Source organism: Mastacembelus armatus, chromosome 1, assembly GCF_900324485.2.
Source record: "Mastacembelus armatus chromosome 1, fMasArm1.2, whole genome shotgun sequence".
In the NCBI taxonomy this organism is placed as follows: Eukaryota; Metazoa; Chordata; class Actinopteri; order Synbranchiformes; family Mastacembelidae; genus Mastacembelus; species Mastacembelus armatus.
In genome coordinates, this window is record NC_046633.1 from 9,043,304 (window position 1) to 9,065,177 (window position 21,874).

A 21,874-nucleotide genomic window follows, 5' to 3' on the forward strand; every position below is an offset into this window, starting at 1 on the left:
TGCACATTAAACAGATTTGGTTTGACCATAATTACAAAGGTGAGACTCTGACACATCAGTCACACCCACAAGTGGTCTGAAAAGGGTTGGGTTCTTATCTGTTTGTTTATTCATTTCTTAGACATGACGGCGGTATAATTGAAGAAAAACAAGCAGTTTAGCGTATTCAGTGGATTTTCTTTGGTTTTTACACCATTACTTCATTCACACTAAAAGATTACAAAGAATTTGTCTGTTTTTTTCTGGTGTGTGATTGGTTGTTTCACCCTGTGAGTGCTGCATAAGTCTCCTTCCATGCAGCTTGACTGAATTACTCCAAGTGCTCTAAGTGGACATTCCTTGACGTCTTTCACTGATCTTGTGGGAACTGCTTCAAAACCATATAGATTCTTGTTTTGCCTTTATTTTGAAAATGATCATTGTACTTTTGTTGTCATCTTTTACCATAATGGTATCTGCAGTACCAGTAAGTAGACATATTTTTTTTAAAATGATTAAATTTTTTCTCTATCATTCAGTTTAACATTATTATTTGACTATATTAAGTTATAACGTAAGTCTATATACGATCTGCTGTGACAATGATCACTTTGCTTTTATACTTTCAGGTCCGTCCTAATGTTTTTCTTCACTTGTTATCACAAAGAGAACCCACTCAAGCTCAACGAGTTCAACCTGTTGAAGCTACAAACCACAAACCACAGACACTAGCCAATGTGGAGCAACCACAGCCTGGAGTCCCACAGCCAATGGATCCCCAAGGTAGCCCCCAGACTGTTCCTTCACTACAGCAATACAGCTGGCCTCCACTAGGAGGCAGTCCAATGATCGTGCCGGTGCAGCCGAGTGTCTATGGATTTCTGCCTGCTAACCAACCAGCACTCCCACAGCAGCCACTGGTAGGACATAATGAGAAATAAATAACAATAATCTGGAGCCACATATATTGCAGAAACAACACTAAAACAAAGGCAATGCATTTAACACAACTTTAAAGCTATTTTCCCAATTTCTCATTTGTTATTGTCTTATTTAGGACAATAATAATTTCAAGTGAATTTTAAGTTTGTTTTGTTGCTGCTTACAGATTTTCCCTCATTATGGATACCTCCCTTTGTTTTCATCACCACACACAAATCAGGTGGTAAGATTATTATTAAAGAAAAGACTAAGACTGTGATTGGAGACAGCTCTGTGCACTGTGCTAATACTGACTGTAAAAACTGAATATTCTTTTAAGCAAATCCCAGCTTGAAAGATTTCACCTGGGGATATTTCTACTTTGCAGTTCAGGGTTTTATCTGTTGATGCTCTTAACTTTTACTGTGTAGGATACAACTTGACAAAACCTGAAACTCTTTCACAACAGGCAGAGTTGTGGTAATAAAGACATTTGTTCTATTCAATATGTTGGTTGATTTATAACTCATATTAAAACTTAGATGCTGTTTTGTCTTGTATGTGACTCTCTGTGGAAAGTTATAATGCAGTTGTAATCTTTTGTATCTGAGGTGTGATTTATGCGAGCATTAGAATTGCATTTTTGTTTTGTCTTATTGCAAAAAATTGTTGTGTTGAATGTCTTCATTTTCATTGATTTTACCTTTTTCCTTCAGTTCTCCCCATATGGGTTCCCAGTGATTCGTGATGCAGCTTTTCCACCCACTCCGGAAAATCCAGCTCCAAACAGCCCAGTGTTACCTGCAGAAACACCCTCTGGAACTGCTCCTTCAAGAGACACACTGCAGACAATGCAGCAACCACAGGTGCCTCTGCTGTGTTTTATTACAAACTGACAGAACGGCTCATAAAATGAAAGACTGCACTTTCTACCACAAAATATGGAAAAAGGGAAACTAAAGGGAATATAATATAGTTGCATGATAATGAGACTGTTTCTCTTTCATCCACAGAATCCCCAAATTGTATACATGGTCCAGCAACCTATGGTAAATACAAATTGTTAACATAATTCATTCCTGTTTTCCCAGTTTTCCTTCTGATGGTGTTTTATATGACATGTGCTGTCATTTTTTCAATAGAGCTCTCCACCTGGTGCTCTTAGCTCAGAGGAGATTCAGGTACAGTAACAGAGCCAAGATTTTTATCTTTATCTCAACTTGTTTGAACAATCTGCTTAGGGAATTTGGTGATGATGATGATTTACTGTACTGAAACTTTCCTCTCTTTGTTTCAGATGGCATCTAAAATGAACCAGCTGGGTGTGTACATGTCCACAGTTCTTACAAACCTGCCCGCAGGAGCTGGTCTGCCTGTAAACCAGGCTGCTGGGCTCTCGAACCCTGAACAGGAAGGCAACGTGCCGAACATTGGGACACCATCAGCCGGAGTCTCACAGCAGGGGTTGACTGGCTGTGGTCCACAGCCAAACGCTAACAGTGTCCCTGTAGGTTTGGAGAAAGCGGCACAGAATGTGGCCACAGTCCAAACACCTGTTCATCCCAAACCCCAGCCCGCAAAGAGAAACCACATCTGACACTGCAGTCACCAGCAAGCTCATATCAAGACAAGAATACACATTACTAAAGTAAACTGTAGAGTAACAATGTGCTAGCATTTTGGTCACTGTGGACATTGTTTTTCTTCTTTTTAAATAAATAACAGAAAAAATAAACATAAAGAAAGATAAACCTGAAACTTTCCCCTTCTATGTTTTCATCCTTACCTGAAACCCGCCTTGTGTTTCTTTGGCTTCCTGGCAGCAAAGACAAGCTATGGACAACACTGACATGTTGAGAGCTGCCACACTGAAGTCAAATTCTTTGTGTGTTTAACATACGGTACTTAGCCAATAAAGCTGATTCTGACTTTTATCGCCTTTTAAATTAACAGTGTAATCAGGCAACATATCCAGAAGACAAAAAGTAATATTATCAGAAGTTGTGTTTCTGAAAACCTGATAAAATAAATCCAATAGTGTGTTTTGGTCTTCACAAAAGGAAAATAGTTGGTTCTTACACTGCTAACTCCTCTGCCCACTCACCAGCTAGTTACCAGTTGTGTCTGTCTGCTGTTTGATGGTGAGCAGGATTATCACAGCTTTGTACAGAAATCACTTCACTGCAGCAGCTGAGAGGAGTGAACATGTACTAAAACTAGAACATTAAGCATGTTGTTTGAATCAGCAACTTAAATAACTTAATAAAAATAATCAATTCAGTTCAATTTTTGCTATAATCTTGAATATGCATTCTTCTCTGGATAAATTTGACTCTTATTTATGTACAAACCTGGCAACCAATGACCCATTTTCTTTGTAAACTTTCTCCACTTCTATCCCTTCAATTTAAACCTGCTAAATCCTCCTGCTGCCCCTTTGCTCCGGCTATTCCTGTTGCTCCTCCTGCCCCAGCCGCACCCTTTAAGCATATCATTGTGGATGCTGTTCCTGTACGAATAATTACGAATTTGAATTTTGAGTCATTTGAGTTTAATGAACAAGCAGTAAGACTTCACCACCACCAGCTGTCACCCCTATAGATGGTTTGATTGATCATAGAGTACATTAATAGCTTTACATCACTGAAGCTGGCATGGGAGTGAAAATGAATTGACATGGTGATGAAGGCAACAGGTTAATGCTAATAAATGAGTGTTTCACCAGAGAAACAGCCTTTCAGCTGTCTTCTGTGGTGATGTTATGCAACGTGGACTCATCAGACATGTGAGAGACTGTCCTCACTCCTGACCGGCTCATCAGAAGCCTCTATCATTTCAGCCAACACAGAGGTAATGATGATGATGATGTTGACAAAAAAAAAAAAAATCTGAGTCAGCAAGATGCACACACAAGTGCAAGATGCACATACAGGTACACATACAGGTACACATACACATACACATACAGATACACATACACTATACATCACTGTACAGTACATTTCAGTAAAATGTTGCCCTGCTCTTTTATGAAAATCCTGTGCTATGGTTGAAATATTATTTAGAGAATAAGAACATACCTCCTTAATCAAAACTGCTGTGTTCATGCATCATAATAAATTAAAGAACTCATTCATTCTCTTGTGGTTGTTACTTTAAGTACCTATATATAATGAATGTCATATATTGCAATATAAGTAAATAATTAACCACACTTAGCATTTTGTTATAAGGTAATAATGAGCATCTGTAATGTATTTGCAAAATCAACTGATTGCTCACAATTTAAAGTTCCAGTGACATGCATCCAATAACCCTGGAAGAAGAAAAAAAGTGTTAGAGTTTCTAACTCTATCTTTATGCACACTTTCAAGTTTCACTTTTATCCTCTTTGTGAAGTTCTTTACTTTTTAGATGTCATCATTTGGAAAGACAATTAATATGCAAGTAAGAGGAAAATAATGTTACATTCAATGTTATATTCAAATAAGGAGTTGCTATAATTTGGCCATTTATGCCACATTACAGATGCAATAGTACTGGTGTGATGGCAGAATCAGAAACAGGTGTGTCTGTGTGCCCTGCTCTAGACAGTGTAATCAAACAGAGTCTAGTATTACTACATGGACTTGACCACTGGTCATTTAGTAAAGCTGCAGACTAGACACCTGTACTGTACCTACTCATTGGGTATCATCACTCCCATCAGCTGTGATTGGCTCTCAGGGCAGCAGGCACCCTATATAAAGCCAAAGTAAAACTGTGAAAGATACGATCAACTGGCATCAACATTCATCACAATCTCCAGTGGTGTTTTTGTTGTGGAAGGTGAGTTGTGAAGAACTTTAACATAAGTTCATCTAGCAGCCATCCACTGCAACTTTAATGTGATTGATTTGTAATGAAGATTTTTATGTTTGTAGATATTGGACACCTTGCAAAAATGAAACTGGCCATCCTGTGCCTCTGTCTGGCTAGCACAGCCTCAGCTGCACCAGTAAGTCTGAATTAAATGAGCAGACAAGTTCAGTTTGATTTGAATATTATGGTAATTGCTTTATCTAACTATTTGTTTCCTGCTTTATTTTCAGTCCATCTTTCATTACATGCCTCACTACACAGGACAAAGACAGCAGGTACCACCCTCGCAGGTAGATCGTGTACTTAGGTTGTGTGTGTAGTTTCTAAGCTTCTCTGCTCTGAAAATGCAAAAACAAATGCTACACAGCCCATTCTGGGACAGATATGAAGCACTGTAGAAACACTGCTGTGTGCAACTGACCTTTTAATGATGATTCTGACAATTTTGCATCCATTCAGGCAAAAAGTCCCTTCACAGCTGGTCAGCCTCTCCCACAAATTGGAATTCCTGGTGCTTACAGTGTGGAAATAGTATGTCTGAAGTTTTTTTTTTAATTTTTTATGTTTTACTCCATATGTCAGCTTAATTTAAAAGATTCAGTTTTTTATAAAATGCTGTTGTTGTGATTACAAATTTTGTTGGAAGAACACTTATGTATATTTGCATTTCTTGAAGATTTATCCCCACAGATATCCTGGTGGTGCAGGTGGACCAAATGCTGGCCAGGTAAGCAACCACACATTGCACAGGAGCATGTTCTCTTGTGGTAAAAACTTCAGCTACTTTCCACCTCAGTAACCTTCACTGATGTTTTTTCCACTTTTTTCTTCCAACCTTCTGCAGCCCTTTCCCTCTCATGGTTTTATCAAGTACTCCATTCCTCAGCCACCTGGCAGACAGAGTGTTGAAGTTGTGAGTGATTTTTTTTCCTTTGCCTTTTTCAGATTACAGAGACTATTAGGACTGAAACCACTTCAGTTGCTGCTGATAAGAGTATCTATGACAAGCATTTACTGATGTTTTTCTACTCTTGTGTTGTTTACATTTGCAGTACTACCCCTATGACTTCGTTCAGCAAAGGGTAAACATTTTAAACTGTGAGATATAGGAAAACTAAAACTATATCTCAATGATGTAAAAATGAAATTACTACTATATTATTTTACATGCACAAATCCAAATAAATGTGTTTACTTTTGTTTCAGATAATACCAAACATGCCTCCTATGTCAAACAACCCCCAGGTGCCAAATATGTGACATTTCGTTTATTCTGTTTTATTATGGCTCAACTGTTTTTGTTTTCTTGCAGAGAAAATTTTATTCACAACCTACTTTTTTCACAGGTTCTCTCATATGACTATCCTTTTCAAAATGGCCCCCAGCAAACCATGAATGTGAGAAAAAACAAAAATCATCTCAGTGTGTTTTGAAAATGTTTAATTGATTGATTGTGGTTGTTACTTCACTTTTTTCATTTTTTTTCTGTTCTTTTTTTAAGGTTCCATCATTTGATGCCAATCCCCTCCCATCCCAGGATCCAGTTCCACCCATCCAGCAGGACCAACCCATGCAGACAAGACAGGTATCTATCTATCTATCTATCTATCTATCTATCTATCTATCTATCTATCTGTCCATCTGTCTATCTGTCTGTCAGTCTGTCTGTCTGTCTGTCTATCTATCTGTCCGTCTGTCTATCTATCTATCTATCTATCTATCTATCTATCTATCTATCTATCTATCTATCTATCTATCTTAAATAAGAGTATTTGTTTTAAATTTCTATCTGTCTTTACAGATGCCAGCAAAAGTCTGAAGTGGATGAGAGACATGAAGAAGAAGCAACAAATCCGAAGTAGAACAAATGATCCTAAATGATTAGGACTGAGTATTTGTTTTATATATGCCTATTACAATTAAAATAAAATGCTGATACTTTTTAGGAACTATGTTGCATTAGCATGTAGTCATCTGCATAAAATGAAACACGTTTCTGAGTAATTATCTTCTTCACTTTATAGTCTTCATACATTAACCTGATGTAGATCTGTAAACCTTTCAGCAGCTCTGTCAATTATCAATTGAAGAATTGGTTATTAATATTATTGTGGAAATTGAGCACTTTGCAATGCTGCATCTTCACAGTCTCTAAGAAATATGCTGCACATCTTTATTCATTTTAACTTTTCTTTAAATGTAATTTTCTTTCAAAAAATAAAGCCTACATTTTCAAGCATTTTTGACTACTCTTACTCCTCATTTAAAGATCTTTAGTTTTCCTAAAGATTTGAGAGAAGTGGGTTTTTAGAAGTTCATTTGACCAGCAGAAGCTAAGTTTTGGTGCTACTAAATTCTTCCCTCCACAAAGATCCAAAATGCTGAATTGTACAATTCCTGAAATGCATTTTAAAAGCATGCTTTACCAGCCCCTCCCTTCTCTTTAAATGCTATCAGCCTTTAAACTCTATGCTTCTTGTTTAGAGTAACCCAGACTTATATTATACCTTTAATATTTAAAGTCTCATGTCTCATAATAACCCTGATCATCTTAGACTGTTTTCATAGACTAAGTTGTATTCTCCAGAACAGGCAAGCTGACTTTTATATTTAATCAAATGTTGTATGCCTTCAGACACTGTAAGTAACATTGTGAGAGGAACACAGTGTAAACAATCCATTTTTGTTGGTGGTGTCACTCATTATACTCATCTGTTTGTGCTGTCTTGATTCTTGGACACATTTTCACCATAATCTTCTAGTCTGGTTTTGACCCTTTTTGACTTTGACTCCGTACCTTTGAAGTGGTGCAATGCAGAGCACTTTTATGTCAAACAAGATGGTCTCTAATTGGTCTCATGTATCTATGGGATGTTATTTAATGCTAAATACATACAGGCTCATCAGCATACTGTAGTAGTAAAAATAATGTGCTGCAAGTTGTGCACATGAATGATATATAAACATGGAAACTGAAAACAGCAGGAGAGAGGGGAAGATGAGGAGCTACACAAGTAAAACTTACTATTGGAATAGTAAGAGTTAAAGTACGAGTCTTAAACACCTATCTTCTATCATTTAATACAATCACCAAGCCCAGCACATGCATTAAAAGCTACATAATTTATGGCATGCCGCAACAACAAAACAGAGAAAAGAATTTCCCCATAGTAACATATGACTGTCTTAGAAAAATAAACACCATAAAGAGCACAGGGAAGATCTTCTGATCCTTATTCCCCTAAGGACAAAAGCTTGTCACAACATGCCTTGACCAATATCTCTTCAAAGACAGTCAGAGTACACATTTATCACCTGTCACGCAATGACTTCTTCACAAATTTTCTTTCCTGGAATGTTATTTTACAAACTTTTATCACTTTTATCACCCATTGCTAAGAACATGTTGATAGCAGGTTTTAAAGCCTTCATTTTACTTGCCAAACTACACTATGATGACCTTTGCTCTACTTTTGTGAAATTATGAAGTCACACAAAAAATATAAAAAAAAGAGAGGTAGACGCTGTGTATGTAGGTCTATATGCTTTAGAGTAAAGTGTAAGATGATACTATAGTGGTTTTTTGTTTTTAACTATGATAGCACCTGAAATGTGATGAGATGCCAAAACCACACTTTTCTTTAAAAGGGTCACAGGTAAAGTTTAAAAAATAGCTGTGAAATAAATGTGGTGGATTTCAAAGTACAATACACCATCTGACATGTAGAAGAGAAGCATAAAGTGGCATAAAATGGAAACAGTCAACTAAAGGACAAGCACCTAAAAACTCTACATAAATAGTCTACAGTAAATATATATATTTTTATCACTGCTCATGTGTGATATTCAGTAAGATAGAGAGTATCACCTCTTATTAATATTTAGCTGGTGTGATTGTAATGGTCACCTTGTGATGATCATCTGTTTTATGCATCCACCCATTATCCTTTCAGGGTCACAGGGGACTGGAGTCAATCACAGCTGACAGTAGGTAGAAGTACTTGGAAAGATCCAACACAAACATGGGGAGAACATGGAAACTCCACACCAAATGGCCCCAGGGTTGAACAGGATTCAATCGCAGCAGATTCTTTCTGTGGAGTGACAATATTAACCGTCAGTGTTATCTGTATATTAATTTTTATAGTTTGGAGAACACCGTGCTATTTATTACAGGAATGAGCTGCCTTAATCAATAAATAGCTTTTTATAACATTTTCCAACTTAAACTAGTGTTGGTGATGCTTCTCAGTCATTATCATTCCTGTACATGTACTTGTTATTTTTAAAGTTTGGTTTTAGGGCAAGAAAGAGAGGGTCCTGTGTATCGAGCATACTTGCACACCATGTAATTATCTGCATATGGAAACCTAATCCTACAAGCCTCTTTTTTTTCACTTCTGAAGTGTGAGGAGATTTCATGTTTTATTGAATATTTATTTTTCTGTCACAGGATGTGCAGGTATATAAAGGTCTTCCGTGTTGGAGATTAACCAGATTCCTTTCCTCCTCTGCAGCAGGAAAAAAGGTGATGTGTTTTCACAGCAAAACGATTTTACATTTTGTTAGAAACATAGTTTTGCCGATATTACGGCTCTTGGAATCAAGCATGCTTTCTTAATTTTAATTTTGAAATTTAGTTTTTTTAAGTAACCACAGCTAAATCATTTTTATATTTTGTGATTTTTGTCTAGGAAGAGCCATGATGAGGTTGTTGGTGTTCATGATGTGCCTGCTGGTCACTACCTCGGCTGTCCCTGTAAATTTTTCATGATTTTTTGATTCTTAAGTGATCCTATTTTAAACATTTAACCACTACTGCTCTTTAGGACATTGCATTATGCCGTTGAGGTTTAATCACTTCTCATTCTTAATTTGCAGGCTCCAGAGAGTGACAGCAACAAGGTAAGATTACTTTTTTTTTTTGCTTTTCTATGAAGTTTTTGTATCTGTCTGCCATGACTTGTCAAATTATACTTTTGTCATATCACTGACAGATGATAGATGGCTAACAGAGAACAAAGAATCTAAATGATTTAATTGCAGTACATGTATAGAGCTGCCTGGTATTTCTTCAGCAGGCTGCAGCACATGCAAATGAAGCCCTGAAGTGGATGGAGATGTACAGACTGTACCAGCAGCAGGTATACCCGGGGATTCACTATATTAAACAAAAGAAGAAAAGAAATGCATATAAATCATCTGTTTGTCAGTTCAGACGGTTTGTCATTAATCAGAAGTATTTAACCTGTGTTTTTCTTTTTTTAGGGAATTATTAGAAACCCCTTCCTCCCTGCTGCTGATGCTCTGGTAAGTTCGTAATTAAAAACGAAAACTAAACTCTGACATTAGTACTGTATTATTTATTAGTGAAATGTATTAGTTCAGGGTGATTCCCCTGAACACAGCAGTGGTAAGAACACATATAGTTTAGCTCTGCAACATGTCATTTGTTACACTTTAATGTGCTGCTTGAGGTAAAAGTGTTTTATTTCTGCAGGTGAATGTTGAACCAGCCAGACCAGCCGATGTCCCCCCTCCCCAAGCACCTAGGACTGTTGCACATGCATCCGAGGAGGCGACAGAGGTGAGTAAACATCGTTATATGAAACTGAGCAGAATAGTTTATTTATTCTTAATAGAAATAATTTATGTGCAGATCTCCATCTGTTTAGAATGAGATAGTTGCTCCCCAATGCATTCCAGTTCAATGGTTTATAGGATTGTGTATTTGTGCAAATGTGGCCCTTGCTTCTGCTTTATCTTAAGAAGAGTCACATTTTAAAATCTTTCTAAACACTTTAAATAAATGCAGAAAACACAATTCATAGCCATTTTCACAAGTTGTGTAGCACTTTCTTTTTCTTCCTATTTCCCGTGCATAGGATGGGAATCCTGCCTCCAAAGCTGCTGCTTCTGCTGCAATGCTGACATCCGATGAAGTACTGGAGGTCAAAAAAGTGTAGATAGTTGATGCTGAGCCAGCTGTGGTTGAAGCAGTGATAGTGGTTCACGCTGGTGCCGCTGAGACTGTAACCTCCCCCACTGGCAGTTGAGTTTGACATGGGGTGGCAACAGGTCCTGCTGCACTATATTTAGCTTCTCTTATTACTCTCAACAGAGATGAAAAGGCTGTGGTATTCTGAAACAAGCCTGGAGGAAAAAAAAACTAAATAACAGTAAAAAAAAAAAAAAAACCTATACTGCTTTTTGTGAAGCAAAACATTTAAAATGTTTTTTAGTCCAATTAAAGCTTTTCTTGATCTATTTTCTGTCTTTATTTATTTCCTTTTTCCAGTGTTTCACTGTTTCACAACACTCTTAGTAGCTTTTTCTTTACAGCAGATGTTTGTGGCTGTTATAGCCAGAAACGTATCTGTGTTACTAACAACGTCAGTGTAACACCAGGATACTGACACTGTTAAATGCAGTGGCGTCACCATTAATTTTATTATTTACATCTGTTTATTTTCTACTGTGACACTCAGAATGTCTCTAATGAAACAGGCTTATGCTCTCAAACAATGCACACATGCCATAAAAAACATGGCATTTGAAACATGCAGTCACTGCAAGGAATTGTTGTGAAAGTCTGCTCCCATTATGACAACACACACAACAAAAAACATTCGTATGAAATAAAATGCATTTCACACCCAGGGATACTTTTCTGTTCTGTTCTAAGTATAAGCTGAATGATTATTGTCATAAAACTGCAAACACTACGTCTGCCAACAGGGAGAGCCAGTGAACCACAGTGTGTTTGTAGTTCCCCATGGAGGAGGACCTCCCATTCTTAGGACACAACACTGACAGAGGTTCAGATTTTAATTTCACTCTTATGATTCTTATACTTATAAAAGGAACTGGATCCCTCTGATCTGAAATCTGTAATGCCCAGCACAATGTAATGGGATCAGTGCTGGATATGGCTGAGAGTGCTGACTGAGTAAGCTATGTCAGTGTGTCTGTGTGTGTACCTATACTTCTATTTTTGTGAGGACCATTTTGAGCATAATCCAACTGGCCATGTGAGGATATTTTGGTTGGTCCTCATGTTTTCAGACTCCTGCTTGTGGGTTAAAACTTGGTTTTAGGGTTAAGGTTAGAATTATGAAGAATTATGTTAAGGTCAGGGCTACGGATGCTAGTAATACTAGTGTGTGTGTTTGTGTGTGTGTGTGCACAGCAGCAGACTAAATCTTCTTTGTTCCCAAATGATCAAAATGAAATGTCGCAAATGAAAAGGTGTCAACATAAAATGTTTTTCAGACTAAATGAGGTTTGTTTAAACTTCACTTGCACATATCTCATCTCCTGCTGGAGTGTGCAAATAAGAGGGATGAATGACATTGCCTCTCCTCTTCTCAACCAACTCTAATCCACAAATCCTTATCAGGGTCACTCAGACTCTATTATTGGACTCAGTGCTTATAGATGTCAGTTGTCTGGCTGTATATTGCTGTTATTTTAATATCATCCTATGATTGATATAATAAATTTGCTGCCACTGGGAGTGCTCAGCTTCCAGATCTAAAACCTACACAAGGATCAAGGGAAAATGGACTTCACGTTACTTTAAGTGGAAAAGGTATGATATATTTAACTGAATGAATTATGCTTCATTGCTTTGCACAATAGTGGTTATACTGGATCTACTGGTTTGTTAATGCTTGACCTTCACTTAACTTTGAAGCTTCCTTTCCATGCACCTGTATTTGTCACACAAAGTGTATTGAGGAATATTACAATAGGTCTGATGCAGATAAAAATCATTAACCTGATTGAGGTCATAGTTAAAAGAGGTGGTGTACTGGACTGCACTATTCTGTGGCATCTCTATTTTCTTGTCCCCTCTATATTTACATACAGCACATGATTGGTTCAGAATATTAGGATCAGATAGGATTGGACTGCACTCAAGTGTACTGGTCTGCCAAATCAAGTGTATATGGAGTAATAAGCAGGCCACTTGGAACAGATCATTCCAGGATGTATTTGACTATGGTCATGCCCAAAGCTGTCACCCTTGCACAAACTTTCCACTTATGGTTTACATCTGCAGGGTACACTCCATATCTGCCGCTATGACCGCCCTTCCCCTCCTCACTGTGTCACCTCACACCTCACTACAACTTACCAGCGACAGTGAAGACCATAGTGAGGACGACATGTAAGCAGAACCTTAAAGGCATGTTTAATGCAAACAGAGGCCACGCAAAACATCCACAAGACAAGTTATTTAACTGTTCCTGTAATGTGCTGCATTTATTTCAGAAGTGTGCCTCAGTCAAATCTTCACTGTCAGCGAAATGCGAATAACAATAACAACAATAAGGAGTAAGTAGCACAATGCAATAAGTGAAGCTTTTTTAAAACTGTTTTGTCCCGTAAAAGTCGTTTCAATAAAACGTGTATACTTGTGGTAATTACTTAATGTCCAGGGAGAAAAAGAAAAAAAGAAAAAAGGAGAAGAAAGAGAAGAAGGAAAAGTAAGTGCAATGACTTCAATATTTCAAACCTTGTAGTGATATGCTATAAAAGGACGCTGATTCTGTTTTCTCCAATGTGTTATTTCACATTACAGAAAGAAGGAGGAGAAGGAAAAAGAAGAAAAGGAGGCAAAAGAAAAACAGAAAGAAAAGGAAAAGGAAAAAGAGAAGGAAAAGGAGAAGGAAAAGGAGAAGGAGAAGGAAAATGAAAAGGACAAAGATAAGTAAGTACATGATTTAGAGCAACTTTTTCAATATACTTGTATACTTTCAGAGTTTTTATCTACACTTTCTTTTTGTGTTTTAATAGGCCCAAAGAACTGTTTGTCATTAATCCTGCTGGGAATTTGTATTACAACTGGCTGTTCATCATCACACTACCAGTCATGTACAACTGGACCATGATCATAGCCAGGTGACTTCTACAAATCAGCAATTCTTTTTTTTTACACTGCAAATGTTCATATGATTCCTCTAGACTCCTTTAAGGGCTACTTACATCCTAGTCCATATTAAATCGTTATAAATAATTAGATAATTAGCTTTGGGTTGACTGTTGAAGCAGCCATGGTCTTTCAAAAGCCGATGGCCCGTTCCCTCATTGCATTTGTGATCTTAGCATCACATTAGCTGCATCAATAGCACATTGGATGTAGCGGTGAGGGAGCATTACATGATTCATTCACAAAACACACTCAGTGACCTTCTTCTTGTGCAAACAGGGCTTGCTTCGAGGAGCTGCAACACAACTACATCATTTACTGGATTATTTTGGACTTCACCTCGGACGTAATCTACCTAGCCGATATGCTTGTCAGGACCAGAACAGGTGAAAAAACAGGCACCGGTTTCAATCTGCTGAAAGCCTTGGAAAATCTATAAGCTTTTTGTAATCAGTTTTTCACATACACTCCTAGCCTGCACATGAAACACTTGACTCTTGACATGATTTAAATGTTTATGGGGGCAGTAGCCATAACAAAAATACACAACATAAAGCTGAGCAGAAGCAAATAAAAGGCTGAGAATTTGCAATCAATTTAAAATTTCCTTTTGTGTTACTATCCCTTTACTGAAGTTAAATAAGGAATCATCAGCAAAAAATAAATTAAAGACTAATTACAATGGGACATTTTCTTCCTATCAGATCCCTAAATCATTACTTATGCAGCCAACTGTTTCTAAAGGGTGCCTAAACATTTCAGTTTGAATGGCAATTATCTGTGTGCAGTCAGGGATGATTATAATAATAACAGGGTGTACTGATTACTTATTCTAACACTGATACAATATAAATAGTCATTTAATTCCAACCATTCTCTTTGTGTTTTATTTTAATTTACAAAAGACAAATTTCATACTGTACATGCTGTGTCTATAAACTTTGTACTGTTTTAAATGCAGGTTACCTTGAGCAAGGTCTGATGGTAAAGGATGAGAAACTGCTCCGGGATCGTTACGTCAACAGCTTCCAATTTCAGCTTGATGTTCTCTCCATGCTCCCCACAGACGTCCTCTATTTCTACTTTGGCCTCAGTTACCCAGAGATCCGCATTAACAAGCTACTGAGAATCGGCCGCATGATGGAGTTCTTCACGAGAACGGAAACTAAAACTAACTACCCCAACATCTTCCGCATCGCAAACTTGATCATGTACATCCTCATTATCATTCACTGGAATGCCTGTTTCTATTTCTCTTTCTCCAAATCTATTGGTTTTGGGGCTGACGACTGGGTTTACCCAGCTCTGGATAATCCTGAGGAGCCTGAATTTGGGCAGCCCATGAGGAAATATGCATTTAGCCTCTACTGGTCTACATTAACACTGACTACCATTGGAGAAACACCACCACCTGCCCTAGACTCTGAGTTTTTCTTCCATGTGATTGACTTTTTAGTAGGCGTCTTGATCTTTGCCACCATTGTTGGTAACATCGCCACCATGATCTCCAACATGAATGCTGTCCAAGCTCAGTTTCAGGCCCGAATTGACAATATCAAGCAGTACATGCAGGTAGATGGCCCTCTTTATTTTTCTATTTAACATTTGGAGCAAGACAAAGTTATCTGTTCTTTGATTATATTTTTAATAGTCTTGTTTTCTTTTCATTAATAGGTTCGAAAGGTCAGCAAAGAACTTGAACAGCGAGTCATCAAGTGGTTTGATTATCTGTGGAATAACGGCAAGGCACAGAATGAAAGTGAGGTGTTAAGATATCTTCCTGACAAGTTAAAAGCTGAACTTGCCATTCAGGTCCACATGGAGACACTGAAGAAAGTTCGTATTTTTGCGGACTGTGAAGAAGGCCTGTTGATTGAACTGGTCCTCAAGCTACGGCCGCAGGTGTTTAGCCCCGGAGACTACATCTGCAAGAAGGGAGATATTGGCCGTGAGATGTATATTATCAAAGATGGAAAGCTTGCAGTTGTTGCTGATGATGGTGTCACCCAGTTTGTTGTGCTGGGAAGTGGAAGCTATTTTGGTGAGATCAGTATCCTTAATATTAAAGGCAGCAAAGCAGGGAACAGGCGGACAGCCAACATCCGTAGCATTGGATATTCAGACCTCTTCTGCCTATCTAAGGATGACCTAATGGAGTCACTGACAGAGTATCCGGATGCGAAAAGCATGCTTGAGGACAAAGGCCGGGAGATTCTGATGAAAGACGGCCTGATAGAGCTGGACCCAGCTAATATTATGCCTGAAACCCAGGAGCTAGAGGATAAGGTCAACAAATTGTACAATACAATGGAGATGATGCAGACCAAGCTCAAGAAGATTTTGGGAAATTACAACAACAGTGATATAGCCCTGAGAGACCGCATTAAAACTCTGGAGCGACTAACAAGGGAGGAGGTAGAAGATAAGGATGAGGAGGAAGGAGAGGTGAAAAAAGAAGAAAAAGAAGTGGATGAGGAGAAAAGGCAAGAAGAAAAAGAGGAAATAACGGAAGGTGACGGTAAGAAAAAGGTAGAAGAGGAAAAAAGTGTGGAGATAAAGGAAGATTAAGCAGAAATTGAATAAAAACAGGGAAGAGGAAAAAACTGAGGATGCAGAATATGGAATGGGTGAATAGGAAAAAGAAAAGTAGAAAAAAATGAGGAAACTACAGAAGAAGATAAATGCTAAACCAATAGCTCCTGTAAAAAAAAAAAAAAAGTTTCTCAGTAGCATTTTTACCACAAGATTTTTATTACTGGATTTAAATGAAATGTCAACTTCAGTTGCTCTATTAATTGGGATTTTAATGACTAGCTAATCAAAGTCAAATGCAAGAAATGTACTGCTAATCCCATCCCTGCATTAAACATTATTGTCCACATGAGGATATTAAACAGCAAGGATTTACAAGTAATTACATTTCATACCATAGCTCTGTAGTATGTATTAAAAGTCACCATTTATTTCTGTAGTGCATTTTATACACAGTATCAAAGTGCAAAGGGTTTTACAAACTGCATAAATTAAAAAGTAAGACAAATACAGTCAGTAAATTTTAGTAAACAGCAAAGCAAGATTGTGAATAAAAGTTTGATTAGGCAGCAGCTAACAGGAAGGTCTTTACCTCAAATTTCCTCATTGTCCGAGTTTGACTGTGTCTAAGAGCATCTGGAGGTACTGTATATGTAGCAAAAATGTATTACTGAAAGCAGTTTTCAGATTTACTGGCAACCACTTCAGAGCCCTGAAAAATGGGTATAGACTGTCACAGCAGTCAAACTGTATTTATTGACTTTGTGATCCATTTTTACAGGAAAGTTATGGCCTTAGCGTGATTATGAGTCTTGAGCAGCTTAACCAAAGACAAAAAATATTTTGTTGAAAAGAAAAATATTGTGAAACCTCAATTTTTTCTGAGCACCACATCACAGATGTGTTAGACCTTGTCACTTCAAGGGTCACAAGACAAATCTCAGAGGTCATGAGATGATAGATGCTGTGGAAGTAAAACAAAAAAAAAAAAAAAAATTGCTGCAAACTTTTATATAAATATTTTGGAGTTATTTGTCTTGGACGTCAAACTTGTGTTTGCAAGAGGCTGCTGTTGCCATCACATCTCATTTTTTAAGGGAACACTGAGCGTAGTTTGACAGAATGTTGACAGAATGTTAAACAAATGTCAGCAATGATATCTACTACAAGCCACCTTTCTGCTTTATTTTGTAGCAATGAATCTTTTGTGTTGATAAAAAACAAAACTGCTCTTCACTATGGGACAGTGAACAGCACTTTAAAGCATATTTCCTGTTTCATTACTACAACAGTGAAACTTACTATTTGAAATTATTTCATTATTGTGGCTGAAGTGACTTCTTAATAGGGTTGTTTTCCACTCAAGTGAAACCAGAAGTGGGTAATGTCTAAACTCTAACAAAAATTCTACGTCCATTTATTAACAAAACAAAACAAAACAAAACAAAAAGCTCAAGATCACATGGTGGTTTAGTATCTTGGTATTGTGCTCCAATGCTCTGAGGTAGCAAAATAAAATGTATGAAGTCTTAAACTGAAACGTGTTTGTACCTCAAGGCAGAGGTTTAATGAGTGGAGAGTGATAAACCATGGGACATTTGCTTTAATTTGCTTAGAAAAGAACTTTAGAAAAGTCTATTTTCACTTAAATTGCTCATAAATCTTCCTCACTCATCTGTCATTCATATGAACATACATTACCATCTGACATTCAACAGCACTGAACAGTTTATGTTCAAAGCCTGACATCCGAGAGAAGAAAAAACATGTCGCACACTTTCTCTCTCCTCTAATAATAATAAGTGTGCAACTGGGCAAGCATGTGTCTATTGATCATCTTTTGTGTCTGTGATGACTAGATGACACCAACAGAGTCACATTTACAAGCTCTCATGCTTTAATCTAGTCAAGACAAACCCAGAAGAAAAACAACCAATTTGGGAAAACCGGCATGGCTGAGTGAATCAGGCAGAGATGGTGACAATTTTGTTGGCATTCTTGAAGGTGCATGTCTATGTAAATTTCTGTCCTCTGATTTATATTTGACGATGTTGTTCATTCTGGGAATAGAAGAATGTAAACAAGAGACATTGACGGCAAACTGTACTGCAGCAGTTTAGCATTAAAAGTTTTATTTTATAAATCAGACACGTCAAATTCGATTTTATGGTAAATTGTATTATTGTAGCAGAATGGTGTTAATGTGGTTAATACTGTCACATCACAGCAAGGAGGTTCTAGGTTTGAATCCCATTCCACCTGGAGCTTTTCTGTATGGAGTTTACATGTTCTCTGCGTGGCTTCTCTCTGGTTACACCAGCTTTTTCCCACAGTCCAAAGACATGCAGTTTGTGGTTTGGCTAATTGGTGATTTGAAATTGCCTGTGGATGTGCATGAGAGTGTGAGCGTTCGTCTGTCTCAATGTGTCATGACTGGTGACCTGTCCAGGGTGTACCCAGCCCTTCACCCAATGTCAGCTGGGATTGGCTCCAGGCCCCTGATGACCCTGAAGGGTAAGTGGTAGCTAATGGATGGATGAATGTATTATTGTATGTGACATATGATGTCAGATACGAAAACTTAATCTAATTAATTGTGGATGAAATGAATCATTTATTAGATTACAAAACAATGAGAAAGTGTCCAACATACCTATTGTACTGTAGCATCTCCAAAATGTATTAGCCTATTTTACATGTAAAATTCAAAGAATTTACAGTACTACAAAATGTTTAAAAAATAATTATCACAACGGTTTACAATCAGTTTTCTTTCTGTCAGTTATGAATTATTATGTAATTGTTTTTGCACTAGTTTGTTGTAACTTGTCTAGGTGCAAATTGTGTAGCTCTTACTCAAAATGTTAGAAATGCTGAAATCCTTAAAGAACAATGGACTTTCTGGACTTTTGTACAGACTGCCATTCCCCACCCAGTCTGCAGTTGTCCCCTGATTTTCCCTCCAGCTCTGCCTTGCACACCTGCCACTCATTTGCTTGTTATCCAGTCCTGACACCCACCACACCTGTCTCCACTTCACTCATCACTTCCCTCAGTATATATGCTACCTGGATTCTTTTGTTTCTTTGCCTGATTGTCTGTAACATCTGTTCTGTGTACTCAGTTTTCATGCCCTTTGTGCTCGTTGTATACTTTGTGTTTATTTATTTTCCTGCATTAGTGTTGTGATTCATTTCCTCCAGGGTCTTTACTCTTATTTTCATAGCAATACAATGTATTAAAGTTTTTTTTTAATTATGTGTTGAGGTCCACAGATGTGTTTAGTATGTTTTTTAAGTAACAGTATGTTTGCAACAGGATTTCTTTCTTCAGAATTTATTTGAAACTGCACACCCTAGATTATGTAAATATTAATTTTGTGTTGTCATGAACTCAATTCTGATGGCCACTGAAAATGTTTTGTCAGACCACGCACAGTGGAGTGATGGAGCACATGTCATTTATCTTGGGGAAATTGCTACCTATAAGACTGATTTCCCAGAGGAGATTTTTCTCTGTGGGAATCTAAGCCAGAGAGGATTCATTGTATTGAACAATATTAGCACAACATTCATCAAAAGTAAAGCAAAAGGGGTTTATTTTAGTTACAGAGAAGACCTGAATTCCAGCAGTAAAACATTATGTGCAGCTGAATTTTGTAAGTGTGTTACAGGATAAGGTTGTTCTAGATCTTTTATTATCAACATATCTCATGTCTTTCAGTATTTTCTGACCATCTGTCTGAGGCCTTCAGCCCCAGCCCTCTTTCAAAAAATGTCACTCATATAGGCCTATAATTTTATTTTTAATAATTGATAAACCAATTCTAGCAGGGAACTGTAGTTTTAGACCATTTGCAAAGGATTATATATACATTTGGTGCTCTGCTATCTATTCACAACAGCAGGGGATTAAGTAAAAATAATCAGCAATACTTATTTAAAAATTTAAGATATATATATATATATATATATATATATATATATATATATATATATATATATATATATATATATATATATATATATATATATATAAGAAATATAAAATATAATAATAATGCTTTAAAATATTCCCATTCTACTGAGGATTGCTATAATACAGTATCTCACAGCCACTGATTAACATTTGTCTTGGAGGCAGGACAATTTGACATCTCATGTGTTGCAAGAGGCAGTTTCTATTTTCATTTGTAAGCTTCACTAATGCCATTCATTTAATGGAGCTGTATTGACAAAAGCTGCTAACACACTGCTGACCCAGGTCTTACAGGTCATACAGCACTAATGCTGCATGTAGAGCAAGAGTCCTATATTCACAGATAATTGCAATGAAGGGATTTTTTTTTTTTATTCACACACCAAGACTAAGGACCAAGCGCTTGGTCCTCATTCTTGCCTTTAGTGCATTTACCTTTAGGGCAACAAAATCTCTGTTCATCTGCATGTAGATTACCTTAATGCTCATGGGAGGCTATATTTTGTTGAATAGAATTTGTGTCAAAATGTTTTAGCCGAACAAACATGCCCTGTGATAACCTTTAATCGATTTGTGACGGCCTGTTGTGAGTCAATCTCGCTTCGCACACAAAAACTAGAGTACAATAAGCAAAAGTAAAGCTCTCACATGATATTCTTCTTCAGAATGTAATGTTCAACTATTAATGTCTGAGGTAAGGATTAATTAGGAAATAAGGGAGAAGCAATGCTCTTTCATTAGCAAATAAATTGCTTTCCCTGGTTACATTTCAAATTGATCAAAGAAAATTGCCCCGAGCCCTGACACAAGTCACAGAGGCAGCTATGGAAAGAGCTGACGAGAACGTTGCAGCTGAAGCTATAGAACTGCTGTCCTACTTTTTTCGCAAGAAATTTGCTTTAAGAGACATCTGGAAAACGAATATCTATGTCAAAAATGTAATTACCTAATGTCATTGAAGCCTCTCCTATGCAGCTCACAGATAACAAAGCAGCAGTGAGACACACATCCCACAACTATCAATGTAAAACCATCTGCTGCTTCAACAACATGCAATAAAGAGCATGCTTAATAATTCAGCATGTATTTGCATATATGCAGACACATACTGTATACTGCATAGTCTGTACACAGACTGAACCAACTCTGAGATTGTTTTCCCTTTTTCAGTTAAATTATTGGCTCTACTTTTATTATTACTTTTACCGATGTCTTTAAATAAATGTTTCTCTCAGTTACCATTTGAAAGAAATGCAATACACCTAACATTAATATAAAGTGACAATATTCATATCTATATGAATATCCACGCATTCAATTGAACAAAATCCCTGAATATACAGTATATGCTCTATTTTCATCCATTGCACACAGTTTATTATTAAACTTTCAACTAGTCTCCATCGTAATTCTTTTGACAGTATTTAAATATCCTTGGGGACAGAACTGTAAAATTTTGACTGTCAGAAATGCATTTCAATCAGCATTAAAATGCAGGATTGCAAAGCAGAACAGAAACTAATTTGATTTATCTAGTTTGGGCCTAACATAAACTCCCCTGTTGAATCACTACAAACCAATCATTCTAACATCTTGTAATGATTCAATGATTTCTTAATTAGCACCACAGAACCATATGGATTACTTGCAAATACTTGTACACTGCAG

General features: G+C 37.1%; 2 protein-coding genes across 3 annotated transcripts; both read left to right on the forward strand.

Annotated features, from left to right (window-relative positions):
* Positions 1 to 204: 204 nt before the first annotated feature.
* On the forward strand, positions 205 to 2,506 carry LOC113128561 (proline-rich protein HaeIII subfamily 1-like). 2 transcript variants are annotated; one of them, XM_026303981.2, is made up of 7 exons: positions 205 to 466; positions 609 to 899; positions 1,088 to 1,144; positions 1,617 to 1,766; positions 1,914 to 1,949; positions 2,043 to 2,081; positions 2,198 to 2,506. In XM_026303981.2, exons 1-7 carry the CDS (start codon positions 413 to 415, stop codon positions 2,495 to 2,497), a joined length of 927 nt encoding a protein of 308 aa, XP_026159766.1. In that variant the 5' UTR covers positions 205 to 412; the 3' UTR covers positions 2,498 to 2,506. The 2 variants fall into 2 exon arrangements, with proteins under 2 accessions (XP_026159766.1, XP_026159767.1); XM_026303982.2 differs by having other exon boundaries at positions 1,088 to 1,141.
* Positions 2,507 to 12,561: 10,055 nt separating this feature from the next.
* Positions 12,562 to 16,486, forward strand: cnga1a (cyclic nucleotide gated channel subunit alpha 1a). The gene is made up of 8 exons (XM_026303493.1): positions 12,562 to 12,934; positions 13,039 to 13,101; positions 13,206 to 13,253; positions 13,349 to 13,477; positions 13,564 to 13,668; positions 13,976 to 14,082; positions 14,658 to 15,268; positions 15,371 to 16,486. The coding sequence occupies exons 1-8, from the start codon at positions 12,810 to 12,812 to the stop codon at positions 16,262 to 16,264; spliced, it is 2,082 nt and encodes a 693-aa protein (XP_026159278.1). The 5' UTR covers positions 12,562 to 12,809; the 3' UTR covers positions 16,265 to 16,486.
* Positions 16,487 to 21,874: the final 5,388 nt, after the last annotated feature.

Bases quoted from the DNA above. Each gene is read 5' to 3' on its own strand.
- LOC113128561 (XM_026303981.2), top strand. From the start codon at position 413: ATGATCATTGTACTTTTGTTGTCATCTTTTACCATAATGGTATCTGCA. The intron at 900-1,087 runs GTAGGACATAAT...TGCTGCTTACAG, and splicing joins CACTCCCACAGCAGCCACTG to ATTTTCCCTCATTATGGATA. The intron at 1,767-1,913 runs GTGCCTCTGCTG...TTTCATCCACAG, and splicing joins AGACAATGCAGCAACCACAG to AATCCCCAAATTGTATACAT.
- cnga1a (XM_026303493.1), top strand. From the start codon at position 12,810: ATGGTTTACATCTGCAGGGTACACTCCATATCTGCCGCTATGACCGCC. The intron at 12,935-13,038 runs GTAAGCAGAACC...CATTTATTTCAG, and splicing joins GACCATAGTGAGGACGACAT to AAGTGTGCCTCAGTCAAATC. The intron at 15,269-15,370 runs GTAGATGGCCCT...TTTCATTAATAG, and splicing joins ATATCAAGCAGTACATGCAG to GTTCGAAAGGTCAGCAAAGA.